The sequence below is a fragment of the Colossoma macropomum genome, unplaced genomic scaffold (genome assembly GCF_904425465.1).
Source record: "Colossoma macropomum unplaced genomic scaffold, Colossoma_macropomum, whole genome shotgun sequence".
In the NCBI taxonomy this organism is placed as follows: Eukaryota; Metazoa; Chordata; class Actinopteri; order Characiformes; family Serrasalmidae; genus Colossoma; species Colossoma macropomum.
This window is the reverse complement of record NW_023494795.1, coordinates 2,115,610-2,135,192: the sequence shown is the minus strand read 5'-3', so window position 1 is coordinate 2,135,192 and position 19,583 is coordinate 2,115,610. Positions and strand designations below refer to the sequence as shown.

The following is a 19,583-nucleotide window of genomic DNA, read 5'->3' as shown; positions in this document are numbered from 1 at the left end:
TCGGATTATTAATGGATTATTATGCTGCATGTAAAAGTAGCTAGTAACGGCCCTTTGGGGGTCCCTTTCTATTGATAGATGGGGTAAATGGCAAATTCTGCAGCAACAGATGACCTACAGTCAATAATTGCAAATCTACAAAGTGCACCTATATAGTAGGTAAACTGGCCAAAGAAGGCAGATGTACCTAAGAAACTGGCAACTCAGTGTATATTTCCCTATTTAAATCAGAAGAGAGAGACCCCTGTAATGAAGTGGGTGGGCTTAATATCGTAACTCTACATTTTAAGCTCATTTACCCGAAAGTAGATTATGATGGCTGCCACCATCACCCCAAGGCTCTGTAAGAGGTCGCCCAGGACATGGATAAATGCTGCTCTGACACTGGTGTTTCCATGGCTGCCCAGGAGGCTGTGGGAGTGGCCATGGCCCACAGGGCTCATTCCATTTTCGTCGATCTTGTGATAGCCTGAGCCATGACCATGGAAGGTCGTGGAGTGGTGGAGGATGTACGCCATTCTACCAAAAACAAACCCAAAATCATTGAAATCAAAAACACCGTTCATCACAAATCTAAACGTCTTCCAGGATTCTCAAGGATCTGTTTCCTAGATAAACATTTGAGCTCTGGAGCAGATATTTTTCCTGATTCTTGTCAGTTTTCCACTCACATGATGTTGACCACAACAGCACACCCTGAGGTGAGGAGCATCACCTGACCCTCGATCTCATAATCATTCTTCACAATCCTCTCAATGGCGAGGTACACCAGCACCCCAGTTACTATCCAGATGGACATTACGGATATCAGCGCCCCCAAAATCTCTGTGAACACAAGCAAAACCAGTCTGACCTAAAATACGCTGGGTAATTATTCTCTAATGAATCCAGTTTGTACATGAACACCAACAGAACTGTTCTGAGAACTGTTAAAGAAAGACTTCAAACTACTCTCCATCTGCTGCATCTGTACCGTACGGTTCGCTGTGGACAATAACTTTGTCTTTTCCTTTAATTAGTAAAAGAACAGAAAACCTGTTGTATCAAAACACTCGTATAATAGAAGTGAATGAAGGTGTTTAGGCAACTGCAGCATAATACGCTCTATTAATGCAGCGCTATGAGTGTATTGAGAGAAGGGACCGGGCATAAACGTATGTATGACATAAATGGCCCAAAACGATATAAACATACCCTGCGTAAGAACACGGTTTAGTTTAAACTCACAGTACTGAGCAAAAGTCAGAATCACCCTTCATTCATTTAATCTTTAGTCAGAACAGACATTATGTACAAGTTTGTCATTTTTAGGATCAGAAAGAAACAAACATATTTAACAAAGAATTATACAGAACCCTCAACAACTTTGTATTATATAAATTGCATAAATTGTATATAAAATGCAGGTTGATTCAAAAAGATTCATCCAATTTCAAAGTGATTTATTTCCCTTGTAAATCATTACAGATCAGTGCAGTGAACTGTAAATGGTTTAAATGAGCATAAAGTTTATTATGTAATTGTACAAGGTCTCAGTATGAACCTCCTCCAGCTGTACAGACAACATCAACGCCATAGTCAAACTCATCCCATACTGGATTGAGCGTGTCGGGTGTCGCTGCACTCACGGCTCTTTCAGTGCGATTTCGGAGATCATCCAGTGTTGTGGAACCAACGCCGAACGCTCTGAGCTGTTGGAGCTTCACTGCCCACGAAAATCACACTGCACAGTTATGACGGATTCACTCTTATTGAAGTGGAGAACGCAGAACGCTTTCTGCTCAGGGGTCTCATCTCCTCTCAGACTGAAGGAGACATCTTCCACTGACAGTCAGAAACTCTATGACCCCCTCTTTCAATTGGATTGTGATTGGTTCCTCGGCGCCTCACGGTTGTAGAAATATGGCGCTTTGAAATCGGATGAATGTTTTTTAATCACCCTGTATATTTCCTTTTCTCAGTCACAGCTTCTTGGCAGCAACACATCCTTTCAGACCCATAGCGCTGAGTGACATACAGGTCCATAAATATTTGAACAGACAGAGTTATTGTTATTTATTCTGTCTACCACAGCATATTGGAGTTGAAATTCTATATTAACATATGAGCTATATACACTCAAATAGCAGTTTCAGCTTTAATATTAGGGTATTTACATCCAATTTAGGTGAGCAGTGTAGGAATTACGATCATTTTCATACATAGTGCCTATTGATAGGGGCTCAAATGTAATTTGAAAATTGGCTGCTCACCTTTTCCATGGCTGGGTGTGTTTTTCCCTCATTATTTCACTTACAAGAAAACAGATAAAAGAGTTGATTTCAAGTGTGGCATTTGCGTTTGGAATCCGCTGCTGTTAACGGTCATTCATAAAGTCTGAAGAGCCGTCACTGCCAGTGAACCAAGCCATCATTAGGCTGAAAAATCATTATAAACCCATCAGAGAGGCAGCCAAAGCATTAGGTGTCCGTTGTTTTGAAAGATTTGCTGTAAAACTGTGACACACAAAATATATATTTGAAATTTGCTTGAATGTCTTACAAGCTGCAAGTATCCATTGGTAGATCAGTAATGCACAGCCTTTTTTGGCTTATTGCTTTAATAATAGATAGTGTTGATCTTTACAGGCCTAATAAGTGGCCATTCCATCAATAAAAAGATCTTTACACACCATCTGCGTCATTTACATTTACAGCGTTTGGCAGACGCTCTTTTCCAGAGCGACTTACAATTTGATCATTTTACTCAGGTAGGTGAAGGCAGTGTTAGGAGTCTTGCCCAAGGACTCTTATTGATGTAGTATAGGGTGTTTGAACCCCAGTCTATAGCATAGAAGACAGAAGTGTTACCCACTACACTATACTAACCAGTCATTTCAGTCTCCAGCCTACACACCCTATACATTAGTCCACTGGGTATATAATGCTTTTCATAATTCTGCTCAAGACCTTTAAAAGCACATTTCACTTTTGCCCAAAGCTCAGGTGTTTCAGCAACTGCCCATTGGCTTCTACTATAAATGTTTTCTAAGACAACATGTCTTAATTTCTACATAAAGGGAAACTATTTTGAATGGCAGTTGACCTACAGATGCAGCAGGTAGAGATTAGGTTGAAAAACACTAAATAAATACTCCTTTAAGATGCCCAGTGTTTGCCCCGCTACCTGCCCAACAAATGCAGGAGATGGCAGCAAACCGTCTGGATGAAAAACAAAATGTCATGTGTTCTTGAATCCCTTTAGTGGTGCTCACCTGATCTGTGCCAGCCAAAGTTCATGGTCTTGGTGGGAGGTCGGGAGGAGATCCAGAGGGAGAAGAGGCTGACCATCATGCTGCCAAAATCAGTTAGCAAATGGGCAGCATCTGTCATGATGGCCAGGCTGTGGGCAAGGTAGCCACCTGCAGGAGAGGAGATTATATAGGCATGTGAAAACATGAATTACATAAACCACAGCAAATAATAGACCAGAATATCAGCAGCAAACAGGCCTTAATTTGACTCAAACTCATATTTCTGTATTTGAAAGATGAAAACAGGGTTCTGTGAAAACCTGCTCACAAGTTTAAAGTGTTGACACGGAGGGAGAATCTATATATAGTATATTTTCTGACTCCATTTGTGCAAGTAAAATGTATAGTACTGAAAATTGTATTTAAAAAGCAATTTAACTGGGCAATAAACACTCAGAAAACCACTAATGTTCAAATAAATACAGTAAAATGACTGTAGTAAGAAGTGATTTTATGCATGTCACTGTGTTTGTTTAATTTTCTCTAAGCCTCCACTCAGGAGCCCAGTGTTAATTGTTATCATTCAGCACCTTTTTGGCAAATCAAATCTTCATAAAGTTAAATCAGGTGATGGAATTTAACAAATCTGTGCAGCTGGTGGCATCAATGAGCCACGAATCAAACCTGTTCTTCTAAACCAGCTCACATGACATCAGCTACTCTTATGAAAACAAAAATTTCTTATTTTTTACTTTTACTGCACGTTTTACTGTACTAATGTTTATTTGTATTTATTCTAATGTTTTAATGCTAAAACACAGATCATTATTTAACAATTTGCTTAGATGCCTAGGACTTGCCTAAGAGTGTGTGACGCTCTCCCAGTACAGTGAAAGACATTTCAAGCATAGACTTGTTCAAATGTTTTCCATTTTAATCATATTTAAAAGTCTTATAAACACATGATTAAACAGAGGAAACTGTCTATAAAGAAGTAGGATGGAGTATTATACAGTTATTGATTATAAACGGAATTTAAATTATTTTAGTCTCGCAGGCAGAAATCTAAAATATGCTCATCTTTACAAAATTCATGAGAAAAGGTTAAAAAGCAATTAAGATATTCATCAAGTTGCATAAAAAGGAGTGCAGATTTGACCATCTAACACTTTTACACTGAGTCTGATTCATGAAACCTTCGTATGATGTGGATACAAGCGGACGTTTGAGCGCAAATTATGAATCAGCTTCAGTGCATGAAATCAAGTGCCAGCATACCAGTGCCTCATTTACATATCATTTACATGAAGCACGCCCTAATTCATGGAGATTTTATAGGGATAGGGAGTCAATAAAAAGTGAGCATTCAGCGACTCATGAGCCAATGGCTGTGCTCATAGGCTGATTTTGAGACTACTGACCAAACATTCTAGCGTAAAATGATGTGATTGTGCAGTGTTTATTATTTACCTAAAATAACATTTTAACACTTTTATTGTATTATACTGTATGAGATGCGTCTGTACCAGCTGTTTTGTATTGTTTATTTACATTTTATTTACATTAGTATTAAACAAAAGTGCAGTGTCGTGTTTGAGAGTGCCATATCATGATCATGTAATTAGATGTTCTAGGTTCATCATCTCATTTAAAAGGGCAATAGTGTCTTCTTCTCTGTGTTTCTTAATGATGGAACCAGGGTAGGTTGGCCCTTATTTTGCCTAGAGATCATTTTCAGAACTCTTTCCAGCTGTTTACGGTGTAATAGTTATAGAGGATGTACAGTAGTTCCATCTAAATACTTCCTCTTAAGAGTTTCTTTTGCTTTGCTTGTGACTCTGACTCTGAGACCGTGTTGTGGAATTCTATGGAAAATGTTCTTTCAGTTTAATAAATGACTCCGGCGCTGGCTGTGGGCCCGGACTCAATACGACAATGTAAAACTCAGCTTAAAAAAAAAAAAAACGATTACAATAAAAGAGCCGCTTAATACTTCACTTGCTTTGTGTTCTGCAAAGAGAACATTTATCATGATCAAAGCAGAATTTTTTCCACTCAAGGAGAAAATCGTGTCCAAATGAGTCAGTTAAGGCCAATGAAAAATAATGGGCTGTCAAAACATATGAGTCAAAGCATTTGAAGTTTCTGGCCTTTCCATTTCAGCACAATGGATATTGTGAAAGTAGAAGGCAAACTTTTTCAGTGCAGTCAGGAGCACCATGAGTGGGGCAGATTAGGATGATTACAAGGGTCCTGATAAGACTGGGACTCACAAAGATTGTACCTTTTTTACCTTTTTCCTGCATGTGATTTTTTAGTCTTACTGAAAAAGTGTTAATTAACGCACTCTCTTTGTTAAATAGTAATTAAAGACTGTTTTTAAAAACAGTGGCAATAGCAATGCATTTTGCATTTGGTAACCCATCTGTGAAGGCACCATTAATGCTGAATGATATATATATGTTTTGGCAACATATGCTGCCATCCAGACAACGTCTTTTTCAGGGAAGGCCTTGATCTGAAAATTGATTAGGTGGTTTAGCCCAGTCATGGTCTGTAAGAAGAACAAGAGTTTTGTTTTTTAATTCTAATGAAAGAAATCCACAGTTCAACATTTCTAGTTTTCGTGTTAATATGTGATGTTCTGATGTATACAAATTTAATTTGAAAGTAAAAGCGAAGGACTCTCTCCAGTCTCTCCTTTAATCATCCAGCCTGGGTAAAGTTCATGTTCTATTCTATAGTCAAAATCTTTTCATTCTAAAGTTTTGCTTCAGCAGCCAAGATGTAAGAATAAATTATTAAGCCACCCTTAAAGCACACTTTGTTTAAATCAGTGTTTTTCAGCCTCTAGGGGTCCTCGACTCGTGAGATGGTCATAGAGAAAGGTTTACTCTAATGTATATTTGTGAAGGCGTTTTCACATAAAATCCCCACTCCAGTGATATCCCACTGTCATTATAAGCCATAGAGAATGTGAGGAGTGAATGTGAAAGTCTGTGACTGAGGTGGGCGGCTGCAGTAGCTGTGCAGCAGCTTAGCCACACAGCTAAACTACCTTATAAACACAACAGGACTGTTAGCTTTCTGCGCTTCAAAGCTTCCACAGTCGGAGTGTTAGCTTGTCAGAAAAGTCTGCAATCTGAAGCAGATCACTCGGTTACCTCGCATGAGAATGTAGTTTTGCCCTTTAGCGTTTCCCAGTTCTCTATGAGGTAAATAATCCGCCTCATTCAAAAACCTGACAGGTGTTTGAAAGTATTACTATAGTATGTAAAACCCATACAATTCTAAATAAAGCCCAAATAAATAGCTGTTTTGTTTGTTTATGGCCATGAATCCCTTAGTTAGTCGTCGTTTGTGATAATGTAACTAGGATCCACACAGAGTTGGCTTTAAACATTCAGATGGATGTTTTCTTCATTCAGAATTTTTTTGACAGCCCTACCAGACAGCAAACACATCACTACATCATCTAAAACCTCTTTGAAACATCGTACAGAACTGGCTCACTCTAATCAAGCACTCCAAAACAGTTGAAAGCAGACCTTCTTTTAGAACTGGGTACTGTTTCGAGGAGTGATTTCTCCTGGGACAAAGTTTGGACCCCCCTTATTTTGTTTCATTACACTCACATCGTCTTTAACTTGAACTTTCTCCACAGGAACCCCTGGAGTTGATAGTCATCAGCTAATGTTAATCCAGGTCACAGCACCAGTGTGATTGCAACTGAAAGCTCTACCAGCTGCTGAACTGCAGCTTTTAAAAGAAGGCCTTCGTCTCCAATAGAGTAAAGCACAGGTTTCCAAGCCTTGTGCTGAAGACTTGGAACCCAAACCCCCTGCACATTTTAGTGTTATTATACCAACACAGACACTTCAACTGTGGAAGAAGTTGGATCAGATGTGGTCAGGAAACCCAACATTAATTGTTATTAGGGGTGCAAAGATTCAACTTAGTTGACTGAAATCGATGACCAAATTAGTTGGCAACTAATTTAATAGTTGATTAGTTGGTGATGTCCGTGTGTTTCTCACGCTCCCTAGGAATGTTTTGACATTGCCGCTTACTGGAGATTGACAAAAGCGTGTTGGCAGCCTTAAGAACAAAATCCTCAGAAGTGTTGGGAGCTAAACTTACAAAACAAACGTTGTCAGTTGTGCTATTTGGGTCATTCTACAGAAACGTCCATTTTTGTGTCCCTGGCGTTTACAGATATATTACACTTACATGTTGGGGTTGCAATTTATTTAGATTTTAAAACAAAACAATAAGTTATTTTAACAATTACATCTTCTTAAGCCTCAATTTATCAATATTGGTTTTTAAATCAATCATATAGAATTCCAAGCACCACAGAAGAGCTCGTCCCCACAGTCATGTGTGAAGACTGAGACCATATTTTGAGGTAAAAAACACATTTTTCTTCAATTTTGACTTCAATAATCTATACATGACTATGAAATATATGATTTAAATGACATAAAGAAAATAAATGCAAAATAAAGATTATATAATGAAAGTCACTGGTGTTACTGCGTAACAAAAAATCTCTTATTTTGAAATAAAAGTCACACTGATGACATCACTCGACTTCCTTTACCTGTTTTCTGAGGATCTATGAAGAAAAGCTCATGGTGAGTCCACTGTGTCTTTCAGTTATCAGAGATTTTCTCATTTAGCTCATGATTTCATATGAAGCTTTTAGCTGAAGTCACTGGTGTGACCGACTTTATTCTGAGGTAACTGTGAAAAAAAATAGAATACAAATGGATTAAATTCCATATTTTAGTGGATATTCCATGATTGACAACATGTGGTTTGATGCTCTGTAGCAGTTATTCTGTAAAATGCATTGTTCATTAAAATGTCTTTGGTGTTCCTTTATTATGTGGAACACCAATGAGGATCAGTAACACGAGTGACTCCTATTGACAGAAAAGTGGACGTTTCTGCAGAATGACCCTTTTGTAAAGCCGACCTCAGCTGGCAGGGGGGCCCATGCCCGTGTTGGAGCATCTGAAGAGGAAACATGTTGGCTCAGTGGATGAAGAAGATTCATCTTGGTATGACAGCTGTGTCAGCGAGCTAATGCTATCGTTAAAAGCCGTCTTACTTCATGTTATGAGCTTTAACATCTATTTTGATGTGCATGTTCTCTTGAATCGTTAATGCAGTTGGAACGACCGACCAAAATGACCCTGTTCACTTTCCAAATAACGTTTACAGTTTTAAAGGCTGTATTGTTTGTCTTAACATCGAGGCCACCGGTGCGTTTAAATTGGGTGAACACAGGAGATCCAAACAGTTTTCTGTTCTCTGCTAACGTTTGCCACCACTCGCAATCAGTTTCAGGAGGAGGTTCACCGTGAACACACAGGGCAGCTGGACGAAGGGTTACTGCTGAAATGAAATGCTTACACAAAATCATTCAAGTTTCACTGTTTAGAGAACAAGTTTGCCACAAACATTTCCCCTCCGCTCCATCAGAGCGCATCTTCTCTGCCGCAGGGAACATCTGCTCTTAGAGGAGAACGAGACTCTCACAAGAGCACAGAGAGATGCTGACTTTCCTCTGTTTCAGTAAAGACTGTGACTGTAGACTTTAGATGCCACAGAGTGAAGACAGACAGCAGAGCTCAGAGCTCAGAGCTCAGACAGCACTGTTTATATTTAAAACTTCAGATTGTTCAGATTGATTTTATTTACTAGATTAAAGGAAAACAAATGTAGTTATATTTTATTGCTGCTACTTTGCACGTCCTTGATTTTATTTATTTGGATGGGAAAAAGACTGAAGTTTTATTTATCTTTGGTATTAGCAGGAAAGTTCATTAAAACAGTGAATCTTTGTCTTCATTGTTGCTTAAATGCATTAAACAACCTCAAGCTAAATTAAAAAAATATATATCAGAGCAGAGAAAACACTAAAATATGCAGGAAGTGTCAGGAAGCAGTGGAGTAAAGTAACACCCTTATTTATTTTTAGGAATGGAGCTTTCTTTAGAGTTTCTCCTTCTGCATTAGCACTTCCTCATCTGCCTTTCTTTAAGCAAACTGGCCAACATGAGGCTTTTAAGAAGATTCTAATGGTATCCAGTGTAGATGTTACCAGCACCAATTTACACAAGTGTGAAAACATCCAGCACAAGCAGTCATTCGTAACTGTCCTGACGTCTTTCCTCTGAATACTCAGTACAAAGCATGTTTTGGACCCTTCTACTGTCGTCTTCAGTCATATGACCTCACACCCACCCCTCTTAACAGGCTGAAATCACACAACTCAGTAACAAACATGTCTCTACCAACTGCAGACAGTCACATCTGTGGCCAAGTTTTAGCCACATTAGCCATTTTGTTAAAAGGTATTCTTCCTCGAAAAAGTGACCTGACTCTTACCAATGACCTCTCCAATCATGAAGACCAGGCAGACTATGGAGGCAATGTAGAGCTTCTTCTTAGCCACCAGCTTCTCCCGGTTCTCCTCCCAGGCTGCTTTGTTTCCGTGGCAATGGGCTCCAACGGGCCTCTTCAGCTCAATGGCCCCAGCAGTGTCCCCGTTCTCAAAAGGCAGATTCGGGTAGCTTTCTTTGGAACCAGGAAATTCACTGCAGAAAAGGAGATGTGGTCAGTTTACTGCACATTTAGATGGGTCGAGCTGTTGTTTTGTTTATACACATCAGAAAATACTTGATTATTCAGGTATGTTAGATTTCATTTGATTCTCAGCGCAGCACTGCCACCAACATGGTCGTAGCATGTTAGCGTGTATTGCACTGGTATGAGTGTTTCAGGAACATCAGCGTTGCTGGAGTTTTTATGCACCATCAGTGTCGCTACCATAGATAACATATCTAGATGCTGAGTTGCCTGTTATTCTCTGAGGCGATACATCTGCGCGTCCGCCATGTTGGAGAGGTCAAGATCCACTTGTGAACAAATTCACTTGTACTGAGAGACGATGAGTCTCAGGATTAAATCAGCCACAACTTCCTTATTACTCAACCCATTTTCACCAAATCTGTTTAGTTATAATCCTCAGACACAGATTAATCCAGGCTGCACGGATCTGCTCTCGGCAGCTTTTATTACTTTAATAACTGATCGTGATAATTAGCCGTCCAGACCAGCAGGAAAGTATTCAGTCTGCACCTGACGTTAAAAACCGAGTTTAGCGTGAGAAACACGATCAGACACATCAGCAAATCCATCAATGTGTGAATCACCTCTAATCTTAATACACATAAAAATAAAATAAACCCCCAAAACACAGTTCCACCTTCAATACTGCAGCAGTCACTTTCTGGTGCCTGAAACTGAACCATTTAAGGTGGAACAGGAAAATTCGAACAAGAAAGCTGGCAAATAACTTCAGGCTCATGTAAGAAGGTTCTGACATTAATCTATTATGAGTATCTACATGGATTAAGAAATGCTATAACTTACCTACAAAGCTTTAACCATCACTGTAAATAAATAACTACTACATAAAGTTAAGATCCTGAATAGACTATTAAATGAAATAAGCTTAATATAAAACCAGAGGAAAAACAATCACATCAACAGGTTCTCTGTGCCTCATTAACCACACGGCCATATCTACACAAACATCACACAAACAATACGCATCACACAGACATGAGTGTGGATCACTGCGTTCCCTCCGTTATATAATCCTGTCCCCCTTTCTGAGTGTGATATTCCTGAAATAGTGTAATTTTGGACAGTATCTTTCTTAAACTGCCGCTTTGTAATGGTACTGAATGCAGTCCAGCAGCGATGTTGACCGCCCTAAAATGGCGGCGCCGTTGATGTGCCCGGCTGGACCCAACGCGGCATCTAGTATGTATATCTATGGTCACTACTGGGTTGATTATAGTTCATCCATCAAAAATATGCAGCCAACAGTGGTCCTGTGGTCAGAAACTGAACACTGATATGGAGCTAGAAGATAACTAATACAAATCATGCATGGAAAAAGAAGAGCTACTCTAAACCTACAAGGTACAGCACATGTGCAAAAGCCAGAGACCAGCCTTCATTTCTTTAATCTTTCCAGTCAAAATGTTACAAGTTATGATACAAAACAATGGGACAAAAAGGAAATAGACAAGAAAGAGGAAAATTTGCAGATTAAAGTGTAAAAAAAAGCTGCTGGCTTTCTCAGAGCAATGAACTGGACACCACAGAGCCCAGACCTCAACATCAGTGAACGTGTGTGGGATTAGTAAGTGAGTAAGTTTTATTTATAAAGTACTCTTAAAACAACTTGCATTGACCAAAGTGCTGTACATCAAACCAGCCCACACATAAACAACACAACAAGTAGGAAGTTAAAACATAAAAATAATAAGAAGTTACATAAAATAGGGAAGGAAAAGATGAATAAAAGAGGTAACAAAGAGTAAAAAGGAAATAAAAGAAAACTTAATGAAACACAGACTCACGTGTATAATTGCCACAGCCCCTCACTATTCAAATGCGAGTTTAAGTATGTTTTTAGTCTTGATTTAAAAACAGAGACTGAAGGTGCTTTGGCGAATAGTGGGAGGTAGAATGTTCCAGAGTCTTGGAGCACAGACTGCAAACGCACGACCACCTTTAAGCTTCAAACGAGCCCATATAGGAACAGCCAGCAGGTTCTGCTGCTTTCAGACATTCAACTAAACATTCAACTAAATATCTATTAAATGTAACTAAACTTGAAGTTGTGTGAAAAATTCTACTAAATCTGTCCCTCATCCTAAACCTAACCCCAACCCTAAACTCAAGGCAAAAGTTACACCCACTCCTAAACCTAATCTAAGCTTAATGTTGCTGATATTCAGCTGAGTATCACCAGGAAGTTTGTTAATAATATAAGTATCTGTAGATCATCTATAGGGGACCATCCGAATAAAGCGTGACCATAACCTGGCTGCTGCATTTTGGAACTCTAACAGTTCTGGAGGAGATGAATGCATGAACAACTTTCTCCAACTCCAACTCCAACAGACAAAAGACTTAAGCTTTGCAATGTTTCTGAGCTGGAAGAAGCTCCTCCTCACCACAGGGTTGATTTGTTCATCAAATCTGAGGTCCTTGACACGGATTACTCTGATTGTGAGAAGCAGGAAATGCAACCAACTTTTAAGGCTACATTTTTTTGAATTATGGAAAAATATTCTAGGTCAGTAATTGTAAACATAGAAGCGCACCTATATGGTGGTGTACCCTCCTAAAAAAAGACGGTTCTTTAAGGGGTCTTTGGTTCTGTATAGAACCATGAACACTCAAAGAACCCTTTGCACAATTGAAGGGTTCTTTGCACGATAGAAGAGTTCATCAGAATGTGTTGTAGATGGTTAGAACCTTTTCCAAAAGATAAGATCATTCTTTATTAGTCCCACAGTGGGGAAATTCTCAGTGCTCCAGCAGCAAAGGGAGAGCAGAGCACTGCAGAAAAGAGTAACAAGAAGAGAATTAACAAGCAAGTAATTAACCTTATTAATTACTTAGCCAGGTTTCACAGTTATGTAGACTATATAGACAAAATATATAATACTAAAAGTAAAAAATAAGGTAAAAATATAAACTCTATGCTTCACAAAAATTAAAACTTAATTAAAAGTGTTCTATATAGCACCCAAAAGGGTTCTTCTATTGTAATGATGTCAAGCTTGTAACAATAGCAAAACCCTTTTTGGTGCTACATAGAACTTCAAAAAGGTTCTATATAGAACCATCTACAGCACATTCTCCATCAATCTGAAGAACCCTTTCATGAGGCAAAGAACCCTTTAATCATGCAAATAGTTCTTTAAGTGCTCATAGTTCTATACAGAACCATTTTCTTTACTAAAGAACCCTTGTAGAACCATCTTTTTTAAGTGTGTACCTAAAAAAGGCCAGTGATATGAGAGTTGCACTTAATAAATGGGCAACAAAAATGGGCTCAGCTCTCTCCCACATATCAACACCAGCTGATATGACTGGGGCGAGTCGGTGACCATAAAACACAAAACTGATAGGCTGGACGTCTCGCTGCCCGTTCAGTTAGTCTTATCTAAAACACGCTGTGTGTTTCCATCCAGTAAAGCATATCACAGACATCTCTGACCCCAGAACAGTGCGTCACAAAGGTGGTCTCAAAGAGAAGCCCCTCACCAGACCATCCTCACGTCATGAGAGGAGACGCATCAGACCGAAATTCAGTCAGCGCCGTATCCGCTGACTGTGCGGTTCAGGCCTGCTGCCGGCCGCATGGGAGAGCTGTGATGGGAGAGACGCTCTGATGAAGCTAATGAGGTGGAAAAGCGCGAGCTCGGCGCAGAGCAGATAACCGCCTCTCGCTCTCACCGCCTGAAAGGAGGCGGCCGAGTGGAAAGCAGCGTCTGTTTAATCACCCCACAGGGACAGACGTGATCCATACACCAGCCCCCCCCCGACAGACACACATACACACGTTTGTTTTCATACAGTGTCAGGACGTGTAGTCACACATATATAAAAACACACGTATCTCCAAAATAGTAATTTTAGAGGAGAGGGCAAAAACCTTCTTTACTTTCAATGTAAGTTGATGGAAAGAGGCTTTATTCTAAGCAATTTTGGAGCATTTCTGGATTTCTGAAAGAACCACCTTTGGTTTACTTAAGCAGCGGTTCTCAAACCAAACCTCAGGCCCCCTCAAGGTGGTCCACACAGAGGGCATCATCTGAGGGTCCAGACGCCTGAAAGAACACTTCTTTACAGAACCTTTCTAGCAAGTAAGATGTGAAAGTCTGAAGAACCTTTTAAAATGTCAAGAAGCTCCACATAATGCAGAAGTACCTATTAAAGGTTTCTCCTGGAAGCATACGCTGCAGTGGAGAACCATTTAGGAGGCTTTATTTTTAAGAGTGTATGTATCTATATATGGGTCAGTTTCCAAAACATGGATAAAGCTTAGTCTTGAACTAAAGTGTAAACGGTTGATCACCATTAGCGCTTATTTTTAGACTTAATTTGAGTCTGGAAAACTGGCCTGTGTATAATAAAATGTTATATGGCTGCATGATATGGACAAAATATATAAAATATACAATATATACATATATAGAGGTGTGCAAAAACTATACAATACAAAATAGCACTGTGCAAATGTCTTAGACACCCGAGCACATTATTTAAAACCATTTATCTTGGCTATATTTTTGCTTGTGATGGGGCAGTTTTTGTGACATTTGTTAAACACTGATTATTCTATTAATATTATTTGTATTTGTGGTAATATAAATATTTTCCTGGGCAAATAAATGCTGAGTGTGCAGAAAAAAATAGTTTCTCCCATCAAATTAGGTGCCTTAGACTTTTGCACATTATATATTGTATATGTATCATTCTACTGAATTAGTTTTCAGTAGATCTCTTTAATCCTAAAGTATTAATTGAGTCAGTAAATATTTACAAAATCATCATTTATATCATTTATAGGTTACTGTCTATTGGGAGATGAATGTCCCAAACCTTAATAAGGACAATAAAACTTACATTTTTTGTAAAATGTATTTTATTTTTTTAAGACCATTCTGATTTCTTTTGAAATTAAAAGGTTTAGAGATATTGTGAGTTTAATTTGTAAATTAAAAAACGCTGACCCGTGTTTTCATGCAATTACCAAAAAGTTTGGCCACACCCCTGTATTTTAGAGCAGGAAGTGAGGCTGCATCCCTGTCCCTCATGGCCACATGGTGACCAGTTAGATCCCTTTGATTTGAAGTAAATGTCCCCAAGTCTGAAAATCAATGTGTAACATTAGGAATCACTGAAACACACATTTTCTGCAATTAAGTAAACTTTAAACAAAATAAGATAGAAATATTATATTTTCATGTATGTACAGCTGTTCAAAGCTGTGTTTGCTAGTTGAGTACTGGCTATTGTTTTTGAGCTACACTTAAAATGAGCTAAAATTTTCATTACTGAAACATTTGGTAAAGTTTTGGTAGAGTTATGACTGTTTTGGAAGGGTCAATCATTTATTTTAATAAAATAAATATAGATACAAATAGAGTCACTCAAAACAAAAGGATTTTAGTTTAAAGTCCAAGTCAATCAAAAGGGTCCAAAATGTGTTTTGAACTCCGACTTTATGCCATTTCGGTTGAATGATCTGTAAGTACACTGTTAGAAATAAAGGTTCTGTTCAGGTACATTTTCCATTCATCAAGGTACAAACAGTGTAAATGTTCCCTCAAAGCTCCAACAGTGGTTCTAAGGTCTGATTGTGAACCTTAAATAAGTTTCTCCAGGTGAAAAGTTCGTATTTGTACCTTTTCATAACCGAATGTTTTAAACAGAACAGTAAAATAAAAGCCTGGAGGCGAGACGGGGTGTGTGGAGTCAGTACAGCTTAGAACATATCATTTCAGTGGATTATGGTTCAGTTATGTTCCCTGACTAAAGGTACTGAGATGGACCCTCGAGGGTTCCACCCCAGTGACAAAAGGGGTACTGACCCAGTGACAGTTTAGAACCTTTATTTCTGACAGTGATTATTCATCCAAACACCCACAGAAGCACATGCATTGGGAATTATTTACATATTTTGAGCCTTAGAGACCATAAAAAGACTTAAAAATCATAAAGACTAATATTGCGATAACAGCCAGCCTAACCCTAAACCTAACCCTAACCTTAGTCTCAGTAACAAAACAGAAATGTTTTTGCCTTTTCAGTTAAACAGAGCTTTTTTTTTCATACAAAGTCACTACCACTGTGAGTTACTGCTGTTTTCTCTGGTTTTCCTACAAAGTCAGGACATTTTTGTCCTTACAATGTACAAAAACAAACATAAATTCTCTCACACACACACATTCGTATGTACACGCCCATACATGCAGACATGCTCTTTTCTTCTGTGTCTCCAGTCTCATGACACTCGGCGCGTCCTCACCTGGGGCTGCACTTAGTTAACCGCAAGAGCGACTTTGCCATTCATTTGCGCCACCGAGGCCTTTCACTTCATTTAAAAATGCCATTGCCTTCACGCTGGGGGAGAATATACTATGCCTTGTGATGGATTAGGGAGAACATGAATGCTCTCATGCTGCACCCTCGAGATAATAATAACATCACCACAAAATATAATGGCCTGTGTGCATATTTAGATCCTCAGCAAAGCATCGTCTCCTCTGCTCAGCGTGTTCCATAGAGTCATATCACAGCCTCACTGAATGTGTTCCTTCTGTGTGTGTCGCAGCAGCATCTTTGGAGATCTTGCACAGCAGTCGCCAAACCCATTCTAACACCTAAATAATTCGTCATGCTTTCTGGTTTCTGCAGTTTGAAGAATCACGGTGACACTGTAATGTTAGTGATATGTTAGTGATAATTACTGAAGCAGCGCTACACATTAATAAAATGTAAAAAAAATAAACCTTTACACATCACATGCACGGTTTTTACATCCACTGTGTCACTGTATCACTTGGTATAACATTTACAAAGGTCTTCTTCAATGGTTAGTAGAGCTCAACAAGGTACCACTATTGTTAAGTCATAGAACCTTGTTATTTGGTACTTGCAATCCATTTATAATGGAAATAGAGGTGGGTGATATGGCCTGAATATAATATACTTTAAGACATTTTCAAGATACACAATATAATCTGATATTTAGTTTTTTAGGTTTGATAAGATATAAAAAAGAACCACTAGTGCACCGTGAAACAATTACTATAAGATACTATGAATACAGTAATTCCCAAACTGCACTGCATGAAATCCAGATTAAAAGACTAGTCATGCTCTCTTTGCCATAAAGCATGCAGTATGTCTGTGTTCTTGAACTACTGCTGATCCACTTTCTGCTCAGAAAAGCACATTGTGATAAATTACATCACGATTGGCGATCAATAATCTAATATTACCCTAAATAAAATGCCACTACATCTCTTTCACCGATGTTACTTATAAGTATCCTTCCTTCGACCATAGGCATTGTTTGCTGCATTAAACTCAGTGACCTTGTCTGAAACTGGTGGAGGATGAAAACGTCCAGATGTTTACAATGAAGCTGAGGGCGAATCAGTGCTACAGACCTTAGCAGCAGATCAGCTCTGATCTCCACCATACTGTTGGACCTGAGGCGAAGCCTCCGATCAGCCGTGCGTTAAATCTGTGCTCGAGGACTTCTGGGCGCTCTTTGGAATCATTAAACACACTAGACTGCGTCCGAGTGATCCCATTCGCTATAAGTGAAATTATTATTATTATTATTATTATTATTATTATTATTATTAATTCTCTAGTGAGGCCTTTTCATTTGCATTCCCTTACGTTACACAACACACAAGGCAAACATATCTGTTTATGTTTATATACATTTCTATTTCTATTTTCTTTTATATAAAACAGGTCCAACAAATGATGAATAGTAAAACTACAATGTAAAATCCTATAAAAACATCTGCAAACAGGATATTCTTACATTTTTATCTCATGAGCTGTTTATGGGCGTTACTGCAGCTCATTTTAAGTAGCTGACCGATATATCGGCTCATATCTGGTAACATGAGCTGATACTGAGTTGTGGTTTTAACGGTATCTGCAAAATTTTTTGGGCTGCTCGTTGCTGAGATTTGATCTCAATCTCCAGACAATGGTTAAAATATAAAAAACACATAAAATGCATCCTTCAACATGAGATTAACATAATAATACTAATAATGTTATAATGAAGTTATAATCAAGTTATTCATTTTTCACTGTCAGGAAAAAAGGAGAGAACATACACAGAAAGTTCAGTCTTAGAGGTTTGTTGCATTTTCTTCTTACGAGTCAAGTATTCCCAAACACATTCAGTGGTGTTGAGGTCTGGACTCTGGGGTGGTCAGTCCATCGTTCAGCTTCTTTGTTTGATGTGTCCATCTCCTTTTCTCAGTGAGGTTCTTCTTGACAGCTACACATCCTTTCAGACCCACAGCGCTGAGTCGTCTTCTCACAGTGGAAGGATGGACAGAAACACCTGTGGATGTTTTCAGATCTGAAGCAGCTTGATTTTCTCCTCTCTCTCAGAGATGAAAGCTTTCAGTGCTGTTTATCTGATGGGGGCAGTTTTGGGGTCGACCAGGTCTTGCATGGTTGTTAGGAGCCACATTTTCTTTGTAGCTTTCAATAATTTTTTAAACTCCAGTTTTGGAAACTTTTTTTCACAATTACATAAAAACATAAAAAACAAATATAGAAATCAATACATTTCTCTTAATGGCAGTTTTCACTGGAAATGAAAAATTTTTTAAAACTTTTGCTCAGTATTGTAAATCATTCAAAAGTTTTGAGATTAAATGTGACAATTAACAATCATGTTAGTAGGTAAAGCACTGAGTAACTAAAGCTATTTGTTTATAAAATTAAAATATAAAATACAAATATCACAAAACCTTAAAATCAGTATCAGCCACAAAATGTTAATCACTCATCCTGACACAACTTTTAAACTGAACTACAACAATGTTCAGTGGGGTCCAATATGATCGTTAGAACCCTGGAAATCCTGCCAGAGATTAGACACGTCTGTACTTTCAGTTTCCTGTCCTATACTGGGCTTCTCGCTTAGCCAATAAACATTATTGGATGCAAGAGCTTCCAGAGTTTCAGCTTGAACCAAACAAAGGTGATTCACTGCCTGCCTCATCCTCTTTAAAATAGGAACAGCACTGTCAGCAAAGTTTCCACTACATAAACTCCGCCACCGCAGCGCAGGAGACAAAACAGGATGTTGTCCAGGTGTAGTAACTGTGTCTAATTGGAGAGCAGAATAGCTGCTCAGCGAGCGAGCACTGACTGCTCTATCACTGCTTAGCATCCATTAGCATTTTGCTTAGGGAAGCTGCGAGTGTAGCAGCTGATCAGAGCTCTGTCTGATTATGTCCAGTATATAAGACCAGCCATTAAACGGGCACTAAATAGATAATGAACAGACGGTGTTTAATAAAAAGTCTTTGATAAGGTTTTGGATGCAATAAAAACAGCTGAAGTCCTAACCTCAAGTGAACTTCAGTGAGCGTTGTGTTATTTCAGCACTCGAATTTTTGCTGTAAATGTTGAAAACCTTTTTTACCAGTTCTTGGTGTTTTCACCCTTTTCATGCATGAAAAGATTAAAGGTGAAATCTGGCCAAAGTTAAACATTTTACCAGCACTACATCTGTAAACATGCCCACTCAAACCTTACAGCGGCGCCACAATGATCTCTGGAGTGGGATTTTCTGGTGTAGAGACTAAAAACTCTCTTCTGATGATGTGTCTTAAACGTGGGAGGAACTGTTGCTTTGGGGTGGAGACTTGAGGGTAGATCTGTCTGTCTATCTGTCTGTCTATCTATTTAT

At 38.7% G+C, this 19,583-nt stretch overlaps 1 protein-coding gene across 1 annotated transcript in view; it reads right to left on the bottom strand.

Annotated features, from left to right (window-relative positions):
- Positions 1-19,583, bottom strand: part of slc30a2 (solute carrier family 30 member 2) — a 29,358-nt gene that overhangs the window by 5,039 nt on the left and 4,736 nt on the right. Inside the window, exons 2-5 of the mRNA XM_036582629.1 lie at positions 9,632-9,840; positions 3,254-3,400; positions 672-825; positions 300-519 (exon numbers count right to left, since the gene is read on the bottom strand). Of these exons, the coding sequence (XP_036438522.1) occupies positions 300-519; positions 672-825; positions 3,254-3,400; positions 9,632-9,840 (730 nt within the window). The remainder of the gene's footprint in view (positions 1-299; positions 520-671; positions 826-3,253; positions 3,401-9,631; positions 9,841-19,583) is intronic.